This window comes from Balaenoptera physalus, assembly GCF_965194825.1.
Source record: "Balaenoptera physalus genome assembly, chromosome: 4".
Classification (NCBI taxonomy): Eukaryota; Metazoa; Chordata; class Mammalia; order Artiodactyla; family Balaenopteridae; genus Balaenoptera; species Balaenoptera physalus.
This window is the reverse complement of record NC_138891.1, coordinates 52281353-52307259: the sequence shown is the minus strand read 5'-3', so window position 1 is coordinate 52307259 and position 25907 is coordinate 52281353. Positions and strand designations below refer to the sequence as shown.

The window sequence follows — 25907 nt, the reverse complement described above, 5'->3', positions numbered from 1 at the left end:
CATAATCACCACATTCTAGGGACTCTAAAATATGTCCAAACAAAAAAGAATAAAAGCAAGTATTTGACATATACAGCATTAGGGAAGAGGCTTTGTAACAAACTGAAAACATTTCCTGCTGATAAAGATGGGACAGGACAATAAGAACAAAACTGCTTTATCGAAAACTGGTCCTCATATTTTGCTTTGACAGTTAAGGAATGCTGAATTAAGTAACAATAAATCACCTGAAAATATGAGTGAAGCAATGACAAAAGATTATCTCATAATAAATTTTCTAAATTTATTAAGAAACTTCATTATTTCAATATAATCTCTGGTGCAAATTTTAAAATGATTGATTTAACAGCCTGTACTCTAAAGTATATACAAATGTGGATTTGTCCTAGAAGTATAAAACATTCTGGCTTATTTATTAGGCTGGCCTAATATTTAATTTAATTTATTTATTTATTTATTTATTTATTTATGGCTGGGTTGGGTCTTCGTTGCAGTGCGTGGGCTTCTCATTGCAGTGGCTTCTCCTGTTGTGGAGCACGGGCTCTAGGCGCTTGGGCTTCAGTTGTGGTGTGCAGGCTCGATAGGTGTGGCGCACGGGCTTTGTTGTTCCACGGCATGTGGGATCTTCCCGGACCAGGGCTCGAACACATGTGCCCTGCATTGGCAGGTGGACTCTTAACCACTGCGCCACCAGGGAAGTCCCTAGCCTAATATTTTAATATAAGTCTGCAGCCATACGGTCTTCATAGATTCCCTAAAATCACTTGCCAGTGCATCTCTCAGACGGAGATCAGTGCAGAAGAAACATCATGCTCTTCCTTCTTAAACTGTTTAGGCAAGTGGAGGAAACCAGATGAAATCTGCCCAAAGCAAATTTTTTTTTAATTAATTAATTAATTTATTTATTTATTTTTGCCTGTGTTGGGTCTTCGTTTCCGTGCGAGGGCTTTCTCTAGTTGCGGCAAGCGGGGGCCACTCTTCATCGCGGTGCGCGGGCCTCTCACTATCGCGGCCTCTCTTGTTGCGGAGCACAGGCTCCAGACGCGCAGGCTCAGCAGTTGTGGCTCACGGGCTTAGTTGCTCCACGGCATGTGGGGTCCTCCCAGACCAGGGCTCGAACCCGTGTCCCCTGCATCAGCAGGCAGATTCTCAACCACTGCACCACCAGGGAAGCCCAAAGCAACTTTTTAGTGAGTTTTCCAGCTGGTGTGTTTTCACTAGCTTTTAACAGAAGATCAACTCAGTTGGCACCAATAGCACAAAAAGCCTGAGGGTAGGGTGATTCCAGGCGTGGTTAAGTCAGTGGCTCATTGCCATCACTGAGGAGCCAGGTCTCTTCATTCTTCTGCTGTGCTTTGCTCATAATGTTGACTTTTGACCACGGGCTTGCAGGATGACTGTAGCAGGTTTAAGGAAGTACGTCACAACATTAAAGGCTCCCTTGTATCCCTTTTTAAGAATAAGAAAAACTCTTCCACATTCACTGTTCAGAATTATAGACACGCCCATTCCTAAATCATCCGCTGGCAAGGAAAATGGGATTTCCATGATTGGCTGAGATAAATTAAGATTATCCTCCCAGGGGTGGGGAAAAGTCCAGCCTTTTCTAAAGTATGCAGTCTCCCGACAACTGAACAATGTCAAGGTTTTGATCTCAGGGAGGGTGAGTGTGTGGAACTGCTGCAAAGTAAGTGGTCGACAGTGTCCGCCACGTTGAGTCAGGAAGGCCCTAGAAGGAATGGCTCCCAAAGCAGGGCTGGGACCTTCAAGGTATTTGCCGTGTGGAAGGAGAATACATACTGAAGAATAACTGGATAATATTATCCCTTTTTTTCTGATTTGATATGGCAGTCTCAACCCCTGATGACTTTCAGGGAAAGAGAAAATATTGTGATTATGCCTTTTAAAAGGGACAAGAAATTCCCTACATGGAGGAGTCAGTGATTCAGTATTACATTTGTAACTAAAAGAAATTTGGGGGGAAAGGGGAAGAAAATTGAATCTTTTCGTTCAATTTACAGAAACCCATCCGTGACAGACCTACACAATAGGAAACTTCATCTTTCATCACAGGAAGTCCAGAGGTAGGGAAGGCTCCAGGGTCGGTTGATCTGGCTCTTTCCACCTCTTGGCCCTGTCTTCCCCAGTGTTGGCTTCATCCTCAGGTTGGTGGTTGGAGTGATTCTAGGTGTCACAGCTAGTCAAGATAAAGTCCAAAAGGGGCAGAATGACAGCTGCCCATGAGGAACGGGAAGACTTTCCCCAGATGCCCCTCAGCATACTCCCTCTCCCGTTTCACTGGCCAGAGTTAGGTCACATGTCCATTCCTGAGTCCATCACTGCTTGGAGAGCTGACTAAATAAACATCTAGGCTGTGAGAATTCCAACTGCAAGTTGGTTTTCACTGTAATTGGAATAATCAATATCCCTTACCTCTATAACTCTAATTAATCTAATTAATCTACATCAGCAGTCAGCAAACTAATCGGCCCACCACATATTTAAAGTTTTAAAGTTTTATTGGAACACAGCCCCATCCATTGTTTTCAATGTATTGTTGACGGCTGCTTTTATGCCACGATGACATTTTAGTTGTGACAGAGACCACATGACTTACAAAGCCTAAAATATTTTCTATGTGATTCTTTACAGAAGAAGTTTGCCTACCCTGATCTAAAGTGAACTGCAGTACTTTCTTTTATTTGTTTTATCCTACCTTCTGGAAGTGGCAACTTTTAATTTTATTATTCTAGGAAGGAGTGTGTGATGGTTAATTTTATGTCAACTTGACTGGCTATGGAGTGCCCAGATTAAACACTGTTTCTGAGGGTGTCTGTGATGGTGTTTCCACATGAGATTAGCATTTGTATTGGTGGTATCAGTAAAGAAGATTGCCCTCCCCAATGTTGGTGGGCATCATCCAATCCATTGAGGGAGGGTGTTAACAGAACAAAAGGCAGAGGAAGGGGGAATTTACCCCCTTTTCCTGCCTCACTGTTGAGCTGGGACATCTCATCTCATCCTTTCCTTCCACTCAAACTGAGGTTTATACCACTGACTCCCCTGGTTCCCAGGTCTTCAGACTCAGACTGAATTATACCACTGACTTTCCTGGGACTGTCCCAGACTGTGGGACTTCTCAGCCTCCATAATTACACAAGCCACTTCCTCATAATAAGTCTCTCTCTCTCTCTCTCTCATTTATATGTACTGTACCTATCTATCTATTTGTCTATCTATCCCTATCGGTTCTGTTTCTCTGGAGAAACCCTATTATGGAGTGAAACCTGTGTTCATCTTATCCGTAGTTGTATGATTAGATATATTTTATCGATTTCCTTTGTGAGTTTTTAAATTGAAGACACCTAGTCTACATAAGATACCTACATAAAGTCAAGTCAATGACTCTCCCAACAGGTTTATGCTGTTTATACAGGATCCAGTCAGTGGTGTGCTGGACCCAGTTTGTACTGACTTGTAAGAGCTATTTGCTAACATGGCTTTCAAACTCTGCCTTCAGCGACCTTGGTGGTGTGAAATTGACCATGGTGGGGAGTAGGTACACCACAGAAATTGGCAGACACTTAAATTGAGATTGTTCGTTGTTGTTGTGTTTTTTTTTTCCTGAAGATCTGGTTGTTAAATATTTACCAGCACACCACAGCTCCAGCCATTATACACACTTATCTCTGCTCTATAACTGCATAACAGAGAATGCCAATGGTGATCGGGACTTTACCAATACATTCAGTTTCAAATGAATTTGTAATCTGAAATAGTCAGTTAAATCCCTCTTGCAATGAAGTAATGTAGCCTGTGTTTTAAGTGTTACATAGCTTTTGATTTGTATAGGTTTTTTTGTAAGTAAAAATTTCTCTTAGATAAAACACACAGATGAAATAAATGAAAGCAAAATATCTTCCCCTTAAACTATCTGAAACTACAAGCATATTTATATTTTATAATTTATGTAAACCACCTGTGTGTGAATAAAGCAGAATATAGCTATCAGTGTACAAGGACCAAGTGTTCTGAATTCTCACTTTGTTCTGGAGTGAGTGTAGTGTTCACTGGGATCCAAAGGGAAGCCCTAGGTTTGGAGAGACTTGCCTTAATAAAAAGTGCACTCATTCATTTAAACAAGCATTTATTAAGCATCTATTAAATCCCAGGCAACAATGACTTGCAAAAGACCTGGGCCCTGCTCACATAAGCCTTACAATCTAATGAGGAAGATAAATGTTAAACAAATAATCACATAAATGAGTACAAAATTAACAGCAGAACAGTGGGAAAGAAATGTAAATCTTTGTAAGCGTGGGGAACTGACCCATCTGGGTTGCAGAGAGTAAGAGGGAAAGAGTTCCAAGTTGAAATCTATATTCCAGGGAAATCTACTGGGTTGGCCAAAAAGTTCGTTTGGGTTTTTGGAAAAACCTGTATGAGCTTTTTGGCCAACCTAATATTTTCCAAGAGATCCTGGAAAAACTTGCCAGCCATTGTGGGCTCAAGAACAATGGGGGACCATTTGAAGGGTTTTAAGCACAGCAGTGTCAGGATTAAATATGTATTTTGGAAAGATCTCTGGCTGCAGAGGGCACAAGGATCTTGGCATGGGAAGAATAAGCAGAGGGAGAGCAGTCCTTTGGCTATCACAGCAGTTCTGGTGGGGATTAGGGAGGCTTGGACCAGGGCATTAATGGAGGATGTGGTGAGAAGTGGCTGAAACACATCTGAACTCACTGAGCTCCCCACAAAACACTTCAGCTGCCTTCAAGGAGCTTATAATGTAGTTGAAGAGGCAACTCACGTGTATAAAGTCACAGAAACAGTGTATAATTAGGAAGTAAACTGAGAAGATCAACTGAGGGACATAGGAATTGAGAGCAAGAAATGGGCCAGGACTCCAGTGGTTAGGATGTGGAGAGAGAGAGGCCAGAGGAAAGAGGTGGCAAGAGGCAGGGCAGTGAGGGGAGGAGCAGAGATGGCACAATGGGATGAAGAACAAATCTTGCTGGATATGCAGGGTAAGGCCAAATTATGAGAACTTGAGAAGGTCAGAGTTTGAAAGACTTGATGTGAGATGAGAATGAGCCACTAAAAGTATTTTACATAAGAAGGATACCAAACGAAAGTAAGCTTTAAAGAAGTTTAGTTTTACCAAATTCTTGTGGTTAATGAGACTGAGAAGAACTTGCTGCCTGCGTGGTTGTTGAGTAGGGGACTGGACTTAGCTGTTGACAATTAAGAAAGGAGGTGAGGCCTAGAGGAAAACATGGGTGGAACACTCTTTGACGTAAATCGCAGAAATATTTTTTTGGATCTGTCTCCTATAGTAAAGAAAATAAAAGCAAATATAAACAAATAAGACCTAATTAAACTTAAAGTTTTGCACAGCAAAGGAAACCATCAACAAAATGAAAAGACAACCCACAGAATGGGAGAAAATATTTGCAAATGACATGACCGAAAAGGGATTAATATCCAACATATATAAACAGCTCATGCAACTCAACATCAAAAAAAACAAGCAACCCAGTTGAAAAATGGGCAGAAGAACTGAATAAGCATTTTTCCAAAGAGGAAATGCAGATGGCCAACAGGCACATGAAAAGATGCTCAGCATCGCTAATCATCAGGGAAATGCAAATCAAAACCACAATGTGGTATCACCTCACACCTGTCAGAATGGCTATCATGAAAAAGAATACAAGAAACAAATGTTGGAGAGGATGTGGAGAAAAGGGAACCCTTGTACACTGTTGGTGGGAATGTAAATTGGTGCAGCCACTGTGGAAAACAGTATGGAAGTTTCCCAAAAAACTAAAAATAGAACTATCATATGACTCAGCAATTCCACTCTGGGGTATCTAACTGAAATGAAACAAAAATGCTAACTCAAAAAGATACAGGCACCCCAAAGTTTATAGCAGCATTACCTACAATTGCCAAGATATGGAAGAAATGTTAAGTGTCCATCAACAGATGAATGGATAAAGATGTGGTATATATATACAATGGAATACTACTCACCCATAAAAAAGAATGAAATTTTCCCATTTGCTGCAACATGGATGGACTAGGGGAGCATTATGCTAAGTGAAATAAATCAGAGAAAGATAAATACTGTATGATATCACTTATTTGTAGAATCTAAAAAATACAGCAAACTAGTGAATATAAGAAGAAAGAAGCAGACTCACAGATACAGAGAACAAACTAGTGGTCACCAGGAGGGTGGGGGGGGCAGTATAGGGGTGGGAGAGTGGGAGGTTCAAACTATTAGGTGTAAGATAGGCTCAAGGATGTATTGTACCACCCCAGGGAATATAGCCAATATTTTGTAATAACTGTAAAGGGAAAGTAACCTTTAAAAATTGTATTAAAATTAAAAAATAAAGAATGGAGATGAGGGACAGATATTAGGATCATTCAGTGGGTTGGAGATGATGAATTTGCTTTAGACATAAAATGAGCTTGAAATGGTGATGAGCTCTCCAGTAATAAATGTCCAGTAGGCAATACAGACTGGGTGGTTTTATTTGTATTCTTCTGCACTGCTTACAATCCCAGGTTGTCTTTCCACATTAGCGTTCTCAAAAAGAATGTTCCATGATTTGTACAAAGGAAAAGTTCTCCTTTCTAAAGCACTTGGCAAGACTTTACAAAATGAAATATTTTGATACATTATCTTAATTGCATATTAAATAATATCTTGCCATAATAAAATTGAATTGCCCAAACGGTCATAGATTTTTCTGTATTCTTTACCAGTTTTAATAAGTAATTATGGATTTTTAGGAAATTAGAACCAGAGGTAGACTCCTGTTTTAGTGAGCTTCGTGAGATAAATAATTTATAGTGCTTAACTTCCATTAAAAATTTTTTTTAATTTATTTATTTATTTTTGGCTGCATTGGGTCTTCGTTGTGGTGTGCGGGCTTCTCCTTGCAGTGGCTTCTCTTGTCGCAGAGCACGGGCTCTAGGCACGTGGGCTTCAGTAGTTGTGGCACACGGGTTCAGTAGTTGTGGTTTATGGGCTTAGTTGCTCCGCGGCATGTGGGATCTTACCGGACCAGGCCTCAAACCCATGTCCCCTGCATTGGCAGGTGGATTCTTAACCACTGTGCCACCAGGGAAGTCCCTCCATTAAAATTAATATACACTGCAATCTATAGCAAAACAGGTTCAGGATATACTCATGTCTCATTTACAAATCTTCTCTAGTTTATTAATAACCCACATTTTCATCAGAGATTAAAGTCCTCTTTATCCCTCCATCCTCCTACCCCTCAACACTCCTAAAGTAAACTACCACCTAAATACCAATAGAGTATTTTTTAGAAAATTTAGAATTTCAAAGGTCCAAACACACTACAAATAACAAACAACAACAAAAAAATGTCTTTGCTTCAGAGATTAGCTTCAGAGAGAACAACAACTGTTGAAGGCATCTGCTAAGTGGGATTTTTAATTTAATGGAATGTGTTTTAACTCTATCAGTAAAGCACAATTGCTGTGCACCATCTGTTGAAGCTTTGAAACTGCCCTGGATGTTACAATCATATCCATTAAAATGGGATACTACTTTTTACTAACTTTTCTTCTTCCTATTTATTTTCCAATGCTTTCAGAATCATTAGAAGATGAATTGACAAGAAAACAAACAAACAATCTCAAGAGTCAAAAGGACAACTCAACAGCAAAAAATAAACCCACCAAAAAACCCCCAAAAAACTGATTTTTAAATGGGCAAAGGACTTGAATAGACATTTCTCCAAAGAATATATACAAATGGCCAATAACCATGTGAAAAGGTACTCAGCATCACTAATCATTAGGGACATGCAAATCAAAACCACAATGATATACCACTGCACACCCATTACGATGACTATTACAAAACAGAAGAACAAACAACAGGGAAAAAAACAGAGGATAGGGGGCTTCCCTGGTGGCACAGTGGTTGAGAGTCTGCCTGCTAATGCAGGGGACACGGGTTCGAGCCCTGGTCTGGGAGGATTCCACATGCCACGGAGCAACTAGGCCCGTGTGCCACAACTACTGAGCCTGCGCGTCTGGAGCCTGTGCTCCGCAACAAGAGAGGCCACGATGGTGAGAGGCCCGCGCACCGCGATGAAGAGTGGCCCCCGCTCGCCGCAACTGGAGAAAGCCCTTGCACAGAAACGAAGACACAGTGCAGACAAAAATTAATTAATTAATTAATTTTAAAAAAAGACAGAGGATAGGTGTTGGCAAGGATGTAAAGAAATTGGAACCCTGTGCACTGCTGGTGGGAATGTAAATGGTGCAGCTGCTGTGGAAAACCATATGGCAGTTTCTCAAAAAATTAAATATAGAATTACCATATGACCCAGCAATTCCAATTCTGGGTATATACATAAAAGAATTGAAAGCAGGGACACAAACAGATGTTTGTGTACCAATGTTCATAGCAGCATTATTCACAATAGCCAAAAGGTGGAAGTAACTCGTGTCTATTGACTGATGAACAGATAAGCAAAGTGTGGTCTATATACATACAATGAAATATTACTCAGCCTTAAAAAGGAAGAAACTTCTGGCACATGCTACAACATAGACGAATCTAGAGGACATTATGCTAAATGAAATAAACCAGTCATAAAAGAACAAATACTGATATGGGGTAGCTACAGTAGTCAAATTCATAGAGACAGAAAGTAGATGGTGGTTGCCAGGGCTGGGAAGAGGACATTCTTCTTTTATTAAACTGTAATTTTATTTTTATGTTATTCTGTAATATACCTGTAGGCACATAAAATGCAGCATTATTTATAACAGTAAAAGATTATTAAACATACAAAGAAATAAAAACAGTAAAACATTGGTTGAATAAAACTAAGGTACATCTCTAAAACTATATAACTTTCTCAAGATGGAGTACTACAGAAACATTTAAGAAAAGAATATTGATATAAGAGAATTCCAGGATACAGTGTTACATTAAAAAATCAAGATAGTGAACAGTGTATATAGTATATTACCCTTTATGTAGGCTGCACACACACACACACACACACACACACACACACACGTATTTACAGAAACACACACAGGATAGGGAAACCAGAGGCTAAATTTTTTTTTAATGATGTCATTTGAGGAATATAAAAAAGGTGTAACATTTTCCTGAATATTCTTTGGTTTCTCATTTTAAATTTAAGACCATACTTTGTTTTAAAGTTTTAACTGTCAAATCACATGAATGATTTATATATTCAAAAATAAAATTTAAATTTTAAAATAATTCCTAAAATCTAAGGTAACTGAAACAAATCTAACCATATCAAATTAGTAACATAACCACACATAAAAAAGCATTATTTCAATTAATTTTAGAACACATAGTTGTACACACTTAGTGGGGTATATTTTAAGGACAAAGAGAATGGCAAGAAAATCTCAAGCTTTATTTGTCAGGTTTACTATTAATGGTAATGCCATTATTAGTTTGAAATTATTTAATGCATATTACAACATAAATAATTATCTTTATGTTGTTAGAAGCCAGGATGTTCAGTAGGAATGTAAAATCAAGTACAGGGACTTCCCTGGTGACACAGTGGTTAAGAATCCACCTGCCAATGCAGGGGACATGGGTTTGATCCCTGGTTCGGAAAGATCCCACATGCCGTGGAGCAACTAAGCCCGTGCACCACAACTACTGAGCCTGCGGTCTAGAGCTTGCAAGCCGCAACTACTGAGGCCACGTGCCACAACTACTGAAACCCATGTGCGTAGAGCCCGTGCTCTGCAACAAGAGAAGCCACCGTGGTGAGAACCCATGCACTGCAATGAAGAGTAGCCCCCGCTCACTGCAACTGGAGAAAGCCCGGGCGCAGCAATGAAGACCCAATGCAACCACAAATAAATAAATAAAATAAATTTCTAAAAAAAAAAAAAATTTAAAAAGGAATAAATAAATAAATAAATCAAATCAAGTACATTAAGTAAATAATTGGAAGTTGAATTGAAATACCTCTATAAACTTATGACTTCTAATTTTTTGTATGGGAATAATTTCAAACAAAGAAAAGTTGCAAGAATAGTACAAAGGAAATTGTTCTACCTCTTTCTTAGATTCATTCATTATTAATATTTTGCCCCATTTGCTTTGTCATTGGCTCTGTTTATCTACACACACATAATTATTTTTCTGAAACAGATGCATAAATCATGGTTAAGTGTGTATTTTTAAGAATAATATTTTCTTTCACACAGTTATCAACTGCAGTAAACTTAACATTGATTCAATACTTCTATCTAATCTACCATCCATATTCTAAGTTTGTCACTTAACCCAATATTGTCCTTTATAGAAGTCTTTTTCCTCCAGTTTAGGATCCAGTCTAGGATTAGGAATTACAGTTAGCTGTTACATCTCTTTGGTTTCCTTTAGTCTGGAACATTTTCCCAGTCTTTGTCTTATATAGCATCAACATTTTGGGGAAGAATTTTAAAAATAGAATATTCCTCATTTTGAGTCTGTCTGATGTTTCCTGCAATTAGATTGAGGTTTTGCATTCCTAGCTGGAATACCATGTAAGTAAGTGACTTTGTGTCCTTCCCAGAGTATCACACTGGTGATGTTAATTTTGATCATTTGCTAAGGGTGTGTCTGATTTATCTACTGTATCATCATCATTATCTCATGACTTTTTCAAAAAACATATACCCTAGCTCTGTCCACTGACAGGGCCAAGTCCATAATACTACAGGGGCAATAAACACCCCTACTTCCCAAATTTAAGTTTCTAAATGCCATTCCCCACTATAAGATACCAGGGATTATTGGAGAAATGGCTGCTCCCAGGTATAGAGTAGGGAACTTCCAAGGTGAGCAAGGGGTATATTACGCTGCCACAAATTCTGACAAGGAAGTTCTCAAAATCTAAGCAAGTCTGGGTCTTCCCTGGTGGTGCAGTGGTTAAGACTCCACGCTCCCAGTGCAGGGGGCCTGGGTTTGATCCCTGGCCAGGGAACTAGATCCCACATGCATGCTGCAACTAAGAGTTCACATGCCACAACTAAGGAGCCGGAAAGCCGCAACAAAGAAGCCCTCCTGCTGCAACTAAGGAGCCCATGTGCTGCAACTAAGACCCGGCACAACCAAAAAAAAAAAAAAAATCTAAGTAAGTCATGTCAAAAGACTCTGGAGCCAGCTTGGAGGGGATCTCATTGGACAAAGATAGGATAATTTAAGCATCAAAAAGAAAAAATAACCATAATTTTGGTTGGTACTCATTGAATATATAAAAATCCATGAATCCATAATAATATTCCTCATACCATTCATAGGACAAGGCATGCTGGGCTTTTATGCTCCAATGTGGTTTTGTGCCCATCTGAACAGTTTAGCATGTTCTGCTTCACCTTTTGGAACTCAACTTTGAAGATCCAACTCAGGTGGCAGAACCTCTATGCAATTCATTGTTTCTCCATATTTCAACAGAGCTTATTTTACATGCCTCTTTAAATGCACGTATCAAACTGTACTGGAATTGCAATACCGGACCTTTCTGACTTTTATTTTTTGTTATTCCCAGTGCCTAACACATACTAATAGACAGTTTTATATATTTTTATAATATTATGGGTTGTAAATGAATGAATCAATTTCAATACTATCCCCTGTTTTTTCTTCATGACACAATACAGATTTGTCTTTATTTTGGAAAATAATTGAATGCAGTTAAATATCTGGGTATTTTAGCCAACATGCCAAATTTTTATCATGATAGATTTTTTAGAAGATTTTTCCCATTTATCAGCTTTAGCTTATCGCTAAATCTTATTTATTGCTTTAGCACTCAGTAGACTAGAAATATGTCCCACAATATTTTCCTGATTCTTATTCTTTTTTTTTTTTTTTTTTTTTTAAAATGTATTTGTTTATTTATTTATTTATGGCTGCGTTGGGTCTTCCTTGCTGCGCGCGGGCTTTCTCTACTTGCGGCGAGCGGGGGCTACTCTTCATTGCCGTGCGCGGGCTCCTCACTACCGTGGCTTCTCTTGTTGCGGAGCACGGGCTCTAGGTGTGCAGGCCTCAGTAGTTGTGGCTCACGGGCTCAGTATTTGTGGCTCGAGGGATCTAGAGCGCAGACTCAGTAGTTGTGGCACACAGGCTTAGTTGCTCTGTGGCACGTGGGATCTTCCCGGACCAGGGCTCGAACCCGTGTCCCCTGCATTGGCAGGCGGGTTCTTAACCACTGCGCCACCAGGGAAGCCCCCTGATTCTTATTCTTAAACAATAGCTTCCTACGGTATTTTAATTTATCCCAGTCTGTTTTCTCCCCCTAGAGACTTGTCTGCACACATAAATCTATTGATAATGTAGGGTGGGAAGTGTTAAAGTCAAGTAATTGATTAAAAAAAAAACTTGTTAGTGACTGGTGGCTTGACTTAGTTGTAATCTTTTTTTTTAAAGTAGTTGAAACAGATTTTTGGTACACTTTCTGTCACACAGCCCTGGTAACCTCTGTAGCGTGTTTTCCAGTAAGTTGCCTGTATTAAACTTCCTCATTCAGTCTCCCACTCTGTGTGGAATGTTTCATGCACGTGTGCATATATTCATCCTTAGGTTTTTGTGGACTTCTAAGCATTAACAATTTAGTTGGCAGAGGTGACATAAACCGTCTGGCAAAGGCATGTGCAAACGCACTAAAATACTTCAGGAAAGCCCTCTCTCATACACAGCGAATTTAGGCCATGGGTAAGTGAGCGTGAATAGGTGCGGTCAGCGCAGCCGCTTAATACGGGCCTGTGTTTGGGAGGAATCTCCCCGGCTCCCTCGTGGAGCGGGACCGTGGTGCTGAGGCACGAACTGAAAAAGGGGCGGGCGTGCAGCCTCAGCTAGGGAGAGCTGCGGGGCGAGGTAGAAAGGGCCGGTCGCTGGCCGCGGTGCTGAACGCGCTCCCGGGCTGCCCCCAGGGTGGCCCGCGGGAAGAGGCCCGGCGGGTTGGTGAGTGAGTTAGCCGGTAACCGCGAGTCTCGCGCCTTCGGTTGTCGATTCCTGGCTCCGGGCAGGGGATGCACAGGCCGTGTCCAGGAGAGTCACCTCGCGAGCGTAGGGGCGGCCTCCGACCCATTCCCTCAATAGCCCCTCAATAGCAACCCCAATAACAGCAACGCCGCCTATATTTATTTCTGGAGCTCCAACTCTGTCCCCAGCATTTGGCATCCCTTCCCAGGGGTCATCACAACATCCTCGAAATTTAAAACAAAAAGGTTGATGACTTGCCCAAGTGGACACAGCTACCCAAAGGCTGATCTCTCTCGTCCATGCCTCAGAAAATGTTTACTGTGCGCCCTCGACGTGCCAGCCTTACAGCCTCTGCTGCTCCCCCTTTGACAGCTGCCCCCCACGCCCCGCCACGCTAACACGCCCCTTAGCCCTTCCTCTTCCCCCGAGGTTTGCAGCAGGCAAAAGTAATCTCCTACACAACATATCCCCATATCACCGCCGAGCTGGGGAACTGTACAAAGGGCTGGAAAACCGAACACAATTTATTCACACATCTTGCCCCTTCGCTCTCAGTAGTCCACCGGGTGGGATAGCCAAGTCTAGCTCTTGAGCCCCCAACTCGCTGTGTGACCTTGGACAAGTGGCCACACCTCTCTGAACCTGCTTCTCCTCGCTAACACGGCGATAGGGTCTAGGACTGCGTGAGGCTCTTCCCAGGGGCGCACTGGTCTCCTTTCAGGTCGGAACACTCTCTACCTCCCTTTTTCAAGCCCGGTTGTGCACGCTCACTTCTCCCCACCAGGTCCGTAGCCAACTCTAGCCCTTGTTGAGGAAGAACTCAGGTCCCGGGAACTGAAGGTGTTCTCCCCACCGTGCCCGGCCCCATCCCCGGGTGTGATCTGCCCTTCTGGGCCACCCTAGCCAGGCAGCACCCAAGGCTAGGGAGAGGCTCCTCGCGCTCCAGCTTCGCAGGGCCGGGTCTCCTCTGTGCCCACGCGCCGGGACGCTTTGGGAAGTGCGAGATGCATCTGGAGACAGAACGCAAAGGCGAGGCAGGGCCGGCGGGGCTGCCCCGGTGACAGGTACTTGTGTGGAGGCCGGCCAAAGGCTGGGTTGGGAGAGAAGGACTTTGGGGGAGAGGACGGGGGAAAGGGGAGGTGCCAGAAAGAGCGGTGGGTCAACTCGGTCCATCTCTCCACCAGTGTGTGTGTGTGTGTGTGTGTGTGTGTGTGTGTGTGTGTGTCTTCCCGCCTCCCTCGCTTCCCCTCCTCCCCGCCCAGGCTCTCAGTCTCACCTTTTCCCTCGGCCGCTGCCTCTCCCCTCTCTTTCCTCTCCAAGCATCCTCCCTGAGAGCCCGCGCCTGCTCTTCCCTCGCACTCCCTTGCGCCTAAGGAGAGCTTCTCCGGGACCGGCGCCTGATCCAGCCTCTCAGTGCAGCCGCATCCCAAAGCCAGTTAAGCAGGGCCGGCAGCATGTGGAACGCGACGCCGAGCGAGGAGCCGGGGCCCAACCTCACGCTGCCGGACCTGGGCTGGGACGCTGCCCCTGACAACGACTCGCTGGTCGACGAGCTGCTGCCGCTCTTCCCCGCGCCGCTGCTGGCGGGCGTCACGGCCACCTGCGTGGCGCTCTTCGTGGTGGGCATCGCGGGCAACCTGCTCACCATGCTGGTGGTGTCGCGCTTCCGCGAGCTGCGTACCACCACCAACCTCTACCTGTCCAGCATGGCCTTCTCCGACCTACTCATCTTCCTCTGCATGCCCCTCGACCTCGTCCGCCTCTGGCATTACCGGCCCTGGAACTTGGGTGACCTGCTCTGCAAACTCTTCCAGTTCGTCAGCGAGAGCTGCACCTACGCCACGGTGCTCACCATCACCGCGCTGAGCGTCGAACGCTACTTCGCCATCTGCTTCCCGCTGCGGGCCAAGGTGGTGGTCACCAAGGGCCGGGTGAAGCTGGTCATCCTGGTCATCTGGGCCGTGGCCTTCTGCAGCGCCGGGCCCATCTTCGTGCTGGTCGGGGTGGAGCATGAGAACGGCACCGACCCTCGGGACACCAACGAGTGCCGCGCCACGGAGTTCGCGGTGCGCTCGGGACTGCTCACCGTCATGGTGTGGGTGTCCAGCGTCTTCTTCTTCCTCCCTGTTTTCTGCCTTACTGTGCTCTACAGCCTCATCGGCAGGAAGCTGTGGAGGAGGAGACGCGGCGAGGCAGCGGTGGGCGCCTCGCTCAGGGACCAGAACCACAAACAAACCGTGAAGATGCTGGGTGGGTCTCGGTGCGCCCTCGAGCTCTCTCTCCCGGGTCCCCTCCCCTTCCCCTGCCTTCCCCCTTCTTCCTGAGTCTGCCTTTCTCCCCAGTTTCTCTAGGTCTCTGTTTCCCTGTAAGTTTCTCAATTATTCTCTCCTTTTTCCGTCTTGAGCTCTGTCTTTGGTCACTAGTTTCACTGTCTTGTCTCTCTATTTTTGTTTCTGGTTTTACATTTTTGCTCTATCTCTCTATACATCTATGTTTTGCTCTCTCCCTTCCTTTCTCCCTCCCTCTTCCCGCCCCTTGACTATCTCTTTGGTCTCTTTCTATCTCTTTGTGTCTCTTTCTCCGGATCTCACCTTTCTCTCTTTCATGGAAAAATGTCCCACCTTTGTATTTCTCTAAAATGTGTTTTATATTGGCCCAGAAACTTTGCTTCAGAACGAGATCTTTCATTAAAGAGTATATTGTGGTGTTAAAATGTGTTAAGGGTGATGTTAAGCTTCCTGCCTCAATTTGTAGATATCTAAGTTGCATTAAGAAAAGCAGGTGTTAAGGGTGAAAAAGAGCAGGCATTGATTCTAGAAAGTATTCATTGGTAAATGTAACCAAAGATGTGATCATCGTGGATAATTCTATCAGAGAAGATTCATTTTTCTTTCAACACTGTGATTTGCTTTCTGACTTGCATTTTTTTTTTCCAGATAATTGCATCAATTCTGTTTACCCTGATGCTGTTTATACGGCTTTGTAAGGAAGTCAGTGACAAATCAGTGCTGGGGTCTCTGTTTTCATGATTACTTTTCTCTCCAAGTAGGATAGGCTAGATAAGCTAGGATAGGCAGGCTTCCAAAATGAGAAAAGGAGAATTTGTGGGAGCTGACAGAACTTACTATCCCTCCCCAAATGGTCCTTCAGAGAACATCTGGGTGCAGTGTCACACTGGAGTATGCTGAATTGTTATTGCATAAATTCAACTTCTTTAAGTATATGTGTTTGGTACAAGTGAAGTAATACAAAGTGTGTTCACATCCAAGCAAAATATTAATTCTCCTTGCTTTTTTCAAAACCAGAATCTGCACATTTTATTATTTGGACATTGTAGTCAACAGTTTGTACTTATTTGCATATATAGTACTTCTTAGAAGTTATTCTAGGATGATTTTGATTTGTAATTTTACAATTCTTGAAATCCTGTATATTAAAGTGATAGAGTTTATTTAAAGAATGTCAAGTTTTTTAAATTTTTTAGACCAGTGATTCTCAAAATATGACTAATAGATTGTAAACCTGCTAGTGCCCCCCAGGGTACTCTAATATTCGTGTTGCTGCTGGGGCAGTCAGTTGCTACTATGCAAATTAGTTTTGAGAATACGTTTAATAATTTCCTCTAATTTTATTTTTAAGCTGTTTATTATCCTCACTGGTGACTCTCTTTTGCCTTGACAGTTGGAAGGGAATCACTAATGTGGTACAAGTACTAAAATATTATTTTCTGTTATTTTTCCTCTGATTTCTGAATTTTAAAAACTTAATCTAAAAATGCAGAGGTCTTGAAGAAAGCAACCTTACATGGGCAAAATTAAGGCCTGGATGGATGATAATTAATGTTAGTTGGTTTTATGGCCTTTTCTACCTTACTTATGTCTATTTTAGGTGGAAAAGCTCATTCATCTCAGTGATTCTCAATCCTGACTGCATATTCAGTCTTCTGTAAAACTTTAAAAAGAAAAAAGAGAACAGGTGTCCTGGTCTCCTTCCTAGAGATTTTAATTTAGTGAGTCTGTATTATGTCCAAGGAATCTGTGCCCCAGGAAACTCTGATACCTAACTATGGTTGAGTAAAACTACATTGTCTCATATAGGTTTGATCTAACACATATAAAATTGTGGCCTATTGTGACTAGATTGTCTAGTTACTTGAGTCAGTATGTCAACTCAAGCACAAAATCACTCAAATGGTTGTTAATTAGAAATGACTGGGAAGCTCAGTAAAAATGGTTGAATTGTTGATCCAGACAGACTCAATCTTGGTTAAAATATAGGAAAGAGCAGAAAATGATATTTCTCTGAAGTCAGTGGTCATACCACACATAATCAAGACAAAACCATGCCTTCAAAATTGATTGTGATTTGCTATATTTCTTGAACTTGGCTATATTTCTTGACATTCTCTTTCTCATTGTCCTTTCAGCTGTAGTGGTTTTTGCTTTCATCCTCTGCTGGCTGCCCTTCCATGTAGGGCGATATTTATTTTCCAAATCCTTCGAGCCTGGCTCCTTGGAGATTGCTCAGATCAGCCAATACTGCAACCTCGTCTCCTTCGTCCTCTTCTACCTCAGCGCCGCCATCAACCCCATTCTGTACAACATCATGTCCAAGAAGTACCGGGTGGCAGTGTTCAAACTTCTGGGATTTGAACCCTTCTCCCAGAGGAAGCTCTCCACTCTGAAGGATGAAAGTTCTAGGGCCTGGACAGAATCTAGTATTAATACATGACCAAGCACATTGCTCAGCAAAGTCATTGCTTATTATTCTAAACCGGAAGCCATAGCACAGCAGAACTTGGGAGGAAGTTGAAGGTTAATTTTGGAATTAGGGACACATAGGTCTGGAAACAATTGGGGGGAAAGAAAAGACAGAATTTGTAATGTGTGAGCAGTTTGATTTGATTGCACACTCATCAGTGCTCTCATACACGATTTCTGCATATTCACTGCCTATGATTTTTGCATTCTGCTGTTGGTGCTAGCAAGGGCTCTGCAATTCAGAGAAGGGAGGTGGTGTAGAGAGGGCAATTAGGTCACTTCTTACTAGACAAATTCTAACTCTGATTTCTGTTTCATAATGATAAAATTTTTTTGATTAAAAGAATGACATTAAAATAAAAAATTTAAAACATGACTTTCAAAAACTAGCAATTTTCATAGAGCACCAAATCAGTGCTGTCCAGGAGAAATATAGTACAAGGTACTTAAGTAATTAATATAAAAATTATTAATGAGAATTTTACATTCTTTTTTTATACAAAGTCTTTGAAATCTGGTTTGTCTCAGATTTTCAGCTCATCTTAATTTGGACATTGAGCGTTCATCAGTAATACTTGATTTATTGCGATTTCATAAATTTTGCAGAAGAAAAAGTAGATTCATTAACCTAAGCTGTCCAAACACACTTAAAAGTTTTTTAATAAATAAAACAACTGTGAGTTCTTAACTTTAAAATTAATTGAAATTAAAAATTCACTTCTTCAAGTTGTACTAGTCGCATTTCAAGTGTTCAATAGCCAACTGTAGCTAGTGGTTACCATATTGGACAATGCAGCTCTAGAGTATACATAAAATTATTGTTAATCTTAAAAAAATATTTAAAAATAAATACTCATTCCCTGAAATCTTTTTATAGTGACATTAGCATAGCAGAGTGTTAGAGTGATAAATTCTAAAAATTACACCTAAATGCCCTATAATTTCTGCTTGGAAGAAAATGGATATGAACTAAAATATGTATGCATTTTTAATTAGGTTGGATTACATGTGTTAATATTCAGGAAATGAGGCTATAAAAATTATAGAAAATCACAAATTACTTATTTGGCTTATCAGAAATACTTAAGCCAGTCATACGTCTTTGATTTGCAAATAAAGAAATAATTTATAACTTACCCTGGAAAGTTTACAGAAACTTAGTGAACATAGTAATTTTTCAAATGGTGAAAAATTCAGAATCCCTTCAATGCTACTGTTTGTTGACATTCAAAACTTTAAAAAATCTTACAGCCATTTTTTCAAAATGCCTATGCCATGTCCCATCTCCAAATTAGTCATGCTGTTTACATCCCACTGCTTATCTGATAGATATGTTTACTTGGATTTCCAGTCTGCCTCGTAATCATAATTATGAATGATTAGACACCTTCAACTAAATATTGTACATTTTGGTTATAAATCTAAAACTTTCATTTATATTCACATTACTCCTTTATAGTCAACTCTTCACATATTAAATATAATCAAAAATGATTTTTTTGTACTCCCTTGTAATAATAAGTCATATAAGCAATTCCTTCATGAAATTATTGGTCCACCTATGGAACCGATTGAACTAATTAGGGAAATTATTGCCATGATTGATTTTCCCCTGCCAAAAGTAAAGATTATTATGCAGAAATAATTGATTGACTATTCATTTTTAAAAAATGAAAACATAATCATAATTAGAATAATTTCTCCAGAGAAATACTTCTAAAATCCTTCCTGACACTAAAACTGTAGTATCAATTTAGTCTAAATGCAGAACTTCAGCAAACTGATTATTCAGTTAATTCTTGGGAGTGCATAAATATTTCTTTAAAAATACTGATTCATTTAAGCCCATTGAATACCAATTAGGTCATTCAGCCTTATTGTCCTAAATAGGCCCCAGTAAATCTCAAAGACGTAATTTAATTTCCTGAAACCTTAGAGTTTTTGTCTACAAATACATCCTATTTGAGAGGAAACAAGCAAAAAAAGGCTTGACTTCCGTCACATAGTTGATTGATTTGCAGAAAAACAAATCTAACTTTTAATTATTTAATGCCCCCACCCACCAGTTTCTTGTGGGTTCATGTCCACGGTCTCAGCATAACTCACTCAAAGGGAATAGTTTCCATAGCACGGACCACCATTGTCCTTCACTGGATCTCAGAGAATAGGTTTAGAGAAAGGGATCTTTGACTACACTCTTATACGATTGCCTTTTTATTGTTTGTAAATCCTTCGTTTCATCCTGCTCCATAAATTGTATAAAGCTCAGGGAAAAGAGGAACTTGTATGAGGAAAAATATTCCTAAAAGTCTATCATTTCACATTTAGTATGTGCCTGTTGTGTTCTAAGCTCTAGAGATTCATAAGCCCAGGATTTTATCCTTAATGAGTTCATGACCACTTGCATGTTATGTCATAGTATATGCACTGTAGTATATGTATATGTCATAGTACTAATATCTTTAAATTATGAAGTAAACATCTCCAGTTGACACTGTGCTGTGCATCTCCCTGTATTGTTGTGTATTTGACTCAAAATAAATTCAAAATGGACTGTTCTTACACAAACCAGTCAAATTTGTAGATGTAGCTAATATGTCTGCCAGTGCATTCTTCATCAATGTAAGAAAAGTAAAGAAATTGGTTTCAGTTATAATCTGTGTTTCCATTTTTCTGGTTATCTGGAAGTGAGGTTTCTATCACCACACCTCACACTGTGTCACAAAATCAAGGGTTGGATTATTTTCATTATAGGAAGTGACTGTTGTATGAGAAAGAACTTTCGAATAATTGCTTTTAGGAAAACATCCATTGCAGTGAATTATTTAAAATTGTAAGTTTTGTGGCAATGAGAATGAGAAACACTTCTAATGTCTGGACAGACCTTGGAACCCATTTCTTTATAATCAACTTTTTATTGCAATGAAGGTTGTTGTGATGGGATTTGACTTGAATTTCCAGCTTTTTCACTCTAATGCTTTTATTAAGAACCTGAAATCATTACAATTTACAATTGCTAGTTCAACGTTGACAATTTTAGCTATAATTTATTTTGCTGTTTTTCATTTATTGATGTACTTGAATTCAAGATTTTTTAAAAAACTGTGAAACTTTTTGCAAGACTGGTGCCTGAAAATACTCCCATCTTTTAAAAAAGTGTGTACATCTTTAAAATGTGACATACATGTATACATATATCAAAATTTCTTGTCACAGTGTCTAAGTGAATAGAATAAAGCATTCTGCTTTCAGAAGCACTGTAGTTAGTGTAAATAATGCCATTAAAAGATGAAGACACTGTCATTCATGACTCATTATCTAATGATCCTCCTATGATTTCTTTACAATTTAAATTACAACACTATCCAGGATATATACGATTGGAACTTAACTAGATGATTAGTGACCAATGTTAATTTGATGAATTCATAACACAAATATTTTTTATCCAGAGAATAAACTCCATGTCAAAACCAACAGAAAGCAATGTGCTGGTGGCAAACGCTAACTGCTCTAAGTTCATGTCACTTATTTATTCACGTTAAATGAATTCAGTCATGTTAATTCTTGACAATAATCTGTTTGAAGGAGGTGATGGGGAAGGTTTGGATGAGGATCATCCTTAAAAAAAAAAAAAAAAAAAAGCTGCCATGCCTATGCCCCTCCCAATTGCCTGGTTATTTTCTGGAATTCCAATTAATAATTTATGCTGTGACACATATCCTCAAAGGACTACCGACTACCCTCAGAACTGGCAAACCATTAAGACCCGCAAAAAGCATGCCTCATGTAAACACTCAGAAAATTCTACCAAAATGTTTACAGATATTCTTTCCAGAAGAGCTATTCTGCCTCCCAGTCCCAGAGAAAGTGTTTGGGAAGAATAGTTTGAAAGACTTTCTGTAATTTAAACATCTCAAACCTAAACATTTCTCTGGCTCAAGTAACAAAAACATTTATATTTTTCACTTTTAGCTCTGTAGATTTAGGACACTAAGGAGCCCTTGCTCGTATAAATATATTCAAACAGCATAATCTCCTGGTTCACTGATACCTGCTGTATTCTAGGTCTGTGCAGAATCTACAACTAGGTCGATTTATGTTGTTTTAATATGTTCTAAATGTCATTAATGATACTTCGTTTTTGTGATTCTTTTTATTTAAGGTTTTTGTGAATGTTAAAGAGTTTACTAGAGCTCTCCATGTACCTGTCTTATGAAATTAGGCATTGGTTTTCCTTCCTTCGGGTGTCCTTAACCAAACAATTGCTTAATAAATATCTTTTGAAAGACTACAGCTAATTTCTTCGACTTACAGGGATAAATCTTGGTGTCTGGGTTATTTTACCTCTGCTCCCCTAGATTCAGTCCTATTTTGTCCTTTTACTTTCTGAAATATGTATTTTGCAACTCTGAGGTGTTTGTTGTAGTGAGTTTTATTTCTCCAGGGGCTCCAACAGTTAATAATGAGGTAAGAGAATCCTGTAAGTATGAAGAAGACTTGGGGACCCTGTGAGGCACTGTGACCCCCGTGCTCCCCCAGCTCTCTGTCACTTACAGCCTGTTACGCCCAGATCCAAGGGTATTGTAGCCCCCATGGTGTTACTCTAACGTGTGACCCAGAGATTCCTGTTCATCTTGCACTCAGCAGCCACTCACTGAATGTTGGCTGGACAAATGAAAGTTTAAAGACCAGATTATGTGTCACCTGGTCATTAGCTTCCAGACATATGGATTCCAGGTGCCAATAAAATTTACGACTAAAAATTAGAAGACCAATAAAGGTGGCCAACTTTTATTTGCTAATGAAAAGACTTTAAAATACCCTACTACCTATTGTTACCATCATTTCCATTTTAAAAGCACATTAAACTAAAAAGTAAAAAGGACATAATCTCAGAATAAGGAACCATCACAGTGTGAAAATTCAATATGTTCAACATCCCACAAAATTATATATGTATGCTGTTCATATGAGTTAATTACGATTTGGAAGCAGTATCTAAAAATGTAGAAGTAGTACTTGGCAATAATTAGTAACACGCTCAAGTAATCCAAAGAAGCAAATCATGGGATTTGTTTTTATTGATGTGCTAAGGCTTTTCCCAGTATCTTCTAATCTCCTCTGTCTACCTCTCCTTCAATTCAGTGCCATTCAGTGCCTGTCACGTTCTTTCAGGCCCTCTCTGTGGCAGACCCTGGGCCTGACTCATAGGTGGAAGAGGAGAGACCAGCAGGCCTGCCCAGGACTTGGTAGGTCTCACATTCTGGGGTCAATCTACAAATGCTGGATGCTTCTTGCTTCCCCACTCATAACTCATCATCAGTTTCTGATTTCATAGCCAGCTTTTTCAAGGGGCCATCAAATTAATTAGAAAGCAATACACATCTCCTGAAGAACAGTTTGACACTATGTATAAAATGCGTACAAACTTTGCATACCATTTGATCCAGTAATTTCATATCAAGACGTAATTATGGAGGCCCACAAAGATTTGTATGTAATAGTGTTCATTACGTCTTATTTATAATTGTGAAAACCTGAAAAACCTAACTGTCGGAGAATAGGGAATCTGTAAAGTAAATTCCAGAAATGATAACAGTTAGTTTGCATATAAGCAGCACTGCAGTAAGGGCTTTCAATTCCTTTTCTCATATAATCGTGCCAACATACCTAGGAGGAGGGTCTGTTGTTCTCCCTGTGGGGTAGAGGGGTAACTGACACCAGAGTTTTGTCACATGGTCAGGAAACGGCAGAGCTAGAATTAGATCCCAGACCACGTTAGGTGGTAGTGCTCTCATTTCCACTATTCTAGAGCATTATGCACTATTGTGGGAGAATTTTAATAATGTGGGAAAACGTTTACCCAATATTAGTAAGTGGAAAAGCATATTGCCCCATCTTGAAAAAAAAATGCATGTTCACAGAGCAAGAAAACTGAAAAGATACAGCACACTAAAGTCCTAACTGTATTTCTCTGGTTCATGGAACTATTTTATTCCTATTTTTCTGTGGTTTCCAATATTTCTACAAAGAATGTGTATTACTCTTGTAATAATGGCAAATGGTAAACTGAGTTACTATAATTCAGAGACTGGCTTCCTTCTCAGCCCTGCTCTGGGATTCACCCTCTGCTCTCTGCCTCCAGCAGCTTGGGTTTGCCCGGCTTCTGTGCGGAGCTCCAGCCTCAGGGCGAAGTCTTCTCACCCAGCACTAACTCTGACCCCTGGACCTGTGCAGCTCCTCAATGGGACATCTGCTCTTCCACAGGGGTAAGTTTCAGAGAGGTGGTGGGAGAGGGAAGCCAGCCCACATTGGGCTTGCATTCCAGTCCTGCCCTTGGAGCTGTGTGGCCCCAGGCAAGTTCCTTCCCCTCCCTCCCATGGAAACTACCAGAAGCTGGTAAATGCTCACGAAATGGCCACTATTATCATTGGTCACTTGGCAAAGCATGAGACAACCCCTATTTAGGCCTCCCTTCCTAGGTGCTCTGCAGCCTAGAACCCTTCTCCTGACTTCTCTATCTGCCCTGACCCCAGCCAGGTAGAGGTCTCCCAGCAACTTCATGGATCATTTACAGAAATTAGAGAGGCTGGTAAAACAGCTGCAACTTTAGCAACACTGGATAATGGCTGTGGCCCGGGTGTTGACAAGGTTCTGTCAGGTTTTTCAATATGCAGCAGACATACTTTGGAGTGATCCCTTGGACCCTCTCCTGGGGGACATTTGCACGTCTGTTTGGGGAATGAAAAAATAATTTCAGCCTCAGTCAACAGGAGGCAATATAGATGGGGCAAGAGCATCTGGTTTCCTGAAAGGAGAGCTCTAGTCATAGCCACATGTTCAGTACCTAGGCCTGCTTAGCTACATCAGAATCTTTACTGAACAAGGTTTTTCTTTCAAAATTTATCCTCCAGGAACAAAGCACACAAGGTGGTGTAGCAAGGCTTGGAGCCCAAACGTTCCAGGATTTACTCCTGGCTTCATCACCAACCAGCCGTGTGACCCTGGGCAATCACTTAGCATTAACCTCTCTGAGTCCCATCACCATGATCCTCATTCAACCCATGACCCTCACAGCAGCCACTTTTCAGGAAATGTCCTCCTTCTCTGCTTCACAGTCCGGATGCTGAGCGACGTGGAGAAACATCTCATAGTGCCAAGCGCTCGGTGCCTCCAAACCTTCAAGGTGAGCAAAGTCTCCTAATCCATCAGCACTCCGCGGTGGCGTGTCAGAAGTCGGCTCGTTTATTCTCTACAGAACCTATTTCAGACCCTCTCTGTTCTCCTCAAACTATGCCAGCTCCTCAGCAGACACCCTAGCATGTGGTTTCAGAAAGGGAATAAGAAACCATTCGGCAGGAACTGCCTTAGCTCGTTGTCACCACGTGGAAAAGATCACGCGGAGGCACCCGTGCTCTTTGCCCCTCCTCTGTGTCACAGTGGGAGCAGCGCCCTCCTAAACAAAGCCCTTTTCTCCTCTGTACCCCCTCTCTCCTGAAGCTTCATCCCTCCCCTCTCTGCTGGCATCTACCATCAGCACTTAAGCGAGCTCTGGACTTTCTGTCATAAAAAGTCTTCACTTAACTCCTGCTATGGTCCAAATTGTGTTCCCCTCAAATCTGTATGTAGAATCTCTAACCTCCAACGTGATGGTGTTTGGAGATGGGGCCCGGATGATGGCATTAGTGCCCATATAAGAAGAGACACCAGAGAGCTTGTTCTCTCTCTCTCTCTCCCCACCACGTGAGGACACAGAAAGAAGAAAGCCTCCTACAAGCCAGGAAGAGAGGTCTTACCAGAAACCAACTATGCTGGCACCTTGATCTTGGACTTCCAGCTTCCAGAACTGTGAGAAATAAATTTCTGTGGTTTAAGCGCCCCCAGTCTATGGTATTTGGTTACCCAGGGCAAGCAGACTACCACCACCATGCAATGCCCTCCAGCTGCCACCCTAGCTCTCTCCTCCCCTTTACAGCCAAACCTGTTGAAATGTGCATTTTCCACTTTCTCTCATTCCACACATTTATTGACCCACTCACATCAGAGGGTGATACTAGTCCTGAAAAAAAGAAAATTTCAGTAGGGTCACACAGGCCAACACTGTGCCAGGACCGACTTGG

The 25907-nt window shown here is 41.2% G+C and overlaps 1 protein-coding gene across 1 annotated transcript; it reads left to right on the top strand.

Annotated features, from left to right (window-relative positions):
• The first annotated feature begins 14069 nt into the window (after positions 1-14069).
• GHSR (growth hormone secretagogue receptor) lies at positions 14070-24150 on the top strand. Its single transcript, XM_082459022.1, has 2 exons — positions 14070-15274; positions 17451-24150. Exons 1-2 carry the CDS (start codon positions 14479-14481, stop codon positions 17753-17755), a joined length of 1101 nt encoding a protein of 366 aa, XP_082315148.1. The 5' UTR covers positions 14070-14478; the 3' UTR covers positions 17756-24150.
• Positions 24151-25907: the final 1757 nt, after the last annotated feature.

Bases quoted from the DNA above. Each gene is read 5' to 3' on its own strand.
- GHSR (XM_082459022.1), top strand. From the start codon at position 14,479: ATGTGGAACGCGACGCCGAGCGAGGAGCCGGGGCCCAACCTCACGCTG. The intron at 15,275-17,450 runs GTGGGTCTCGGT...TTGTCCTTTCAG, and splicing joins ACAAACCGTGAAGATGCTGG to CTGTAGTGGTTTTTGCTTTC.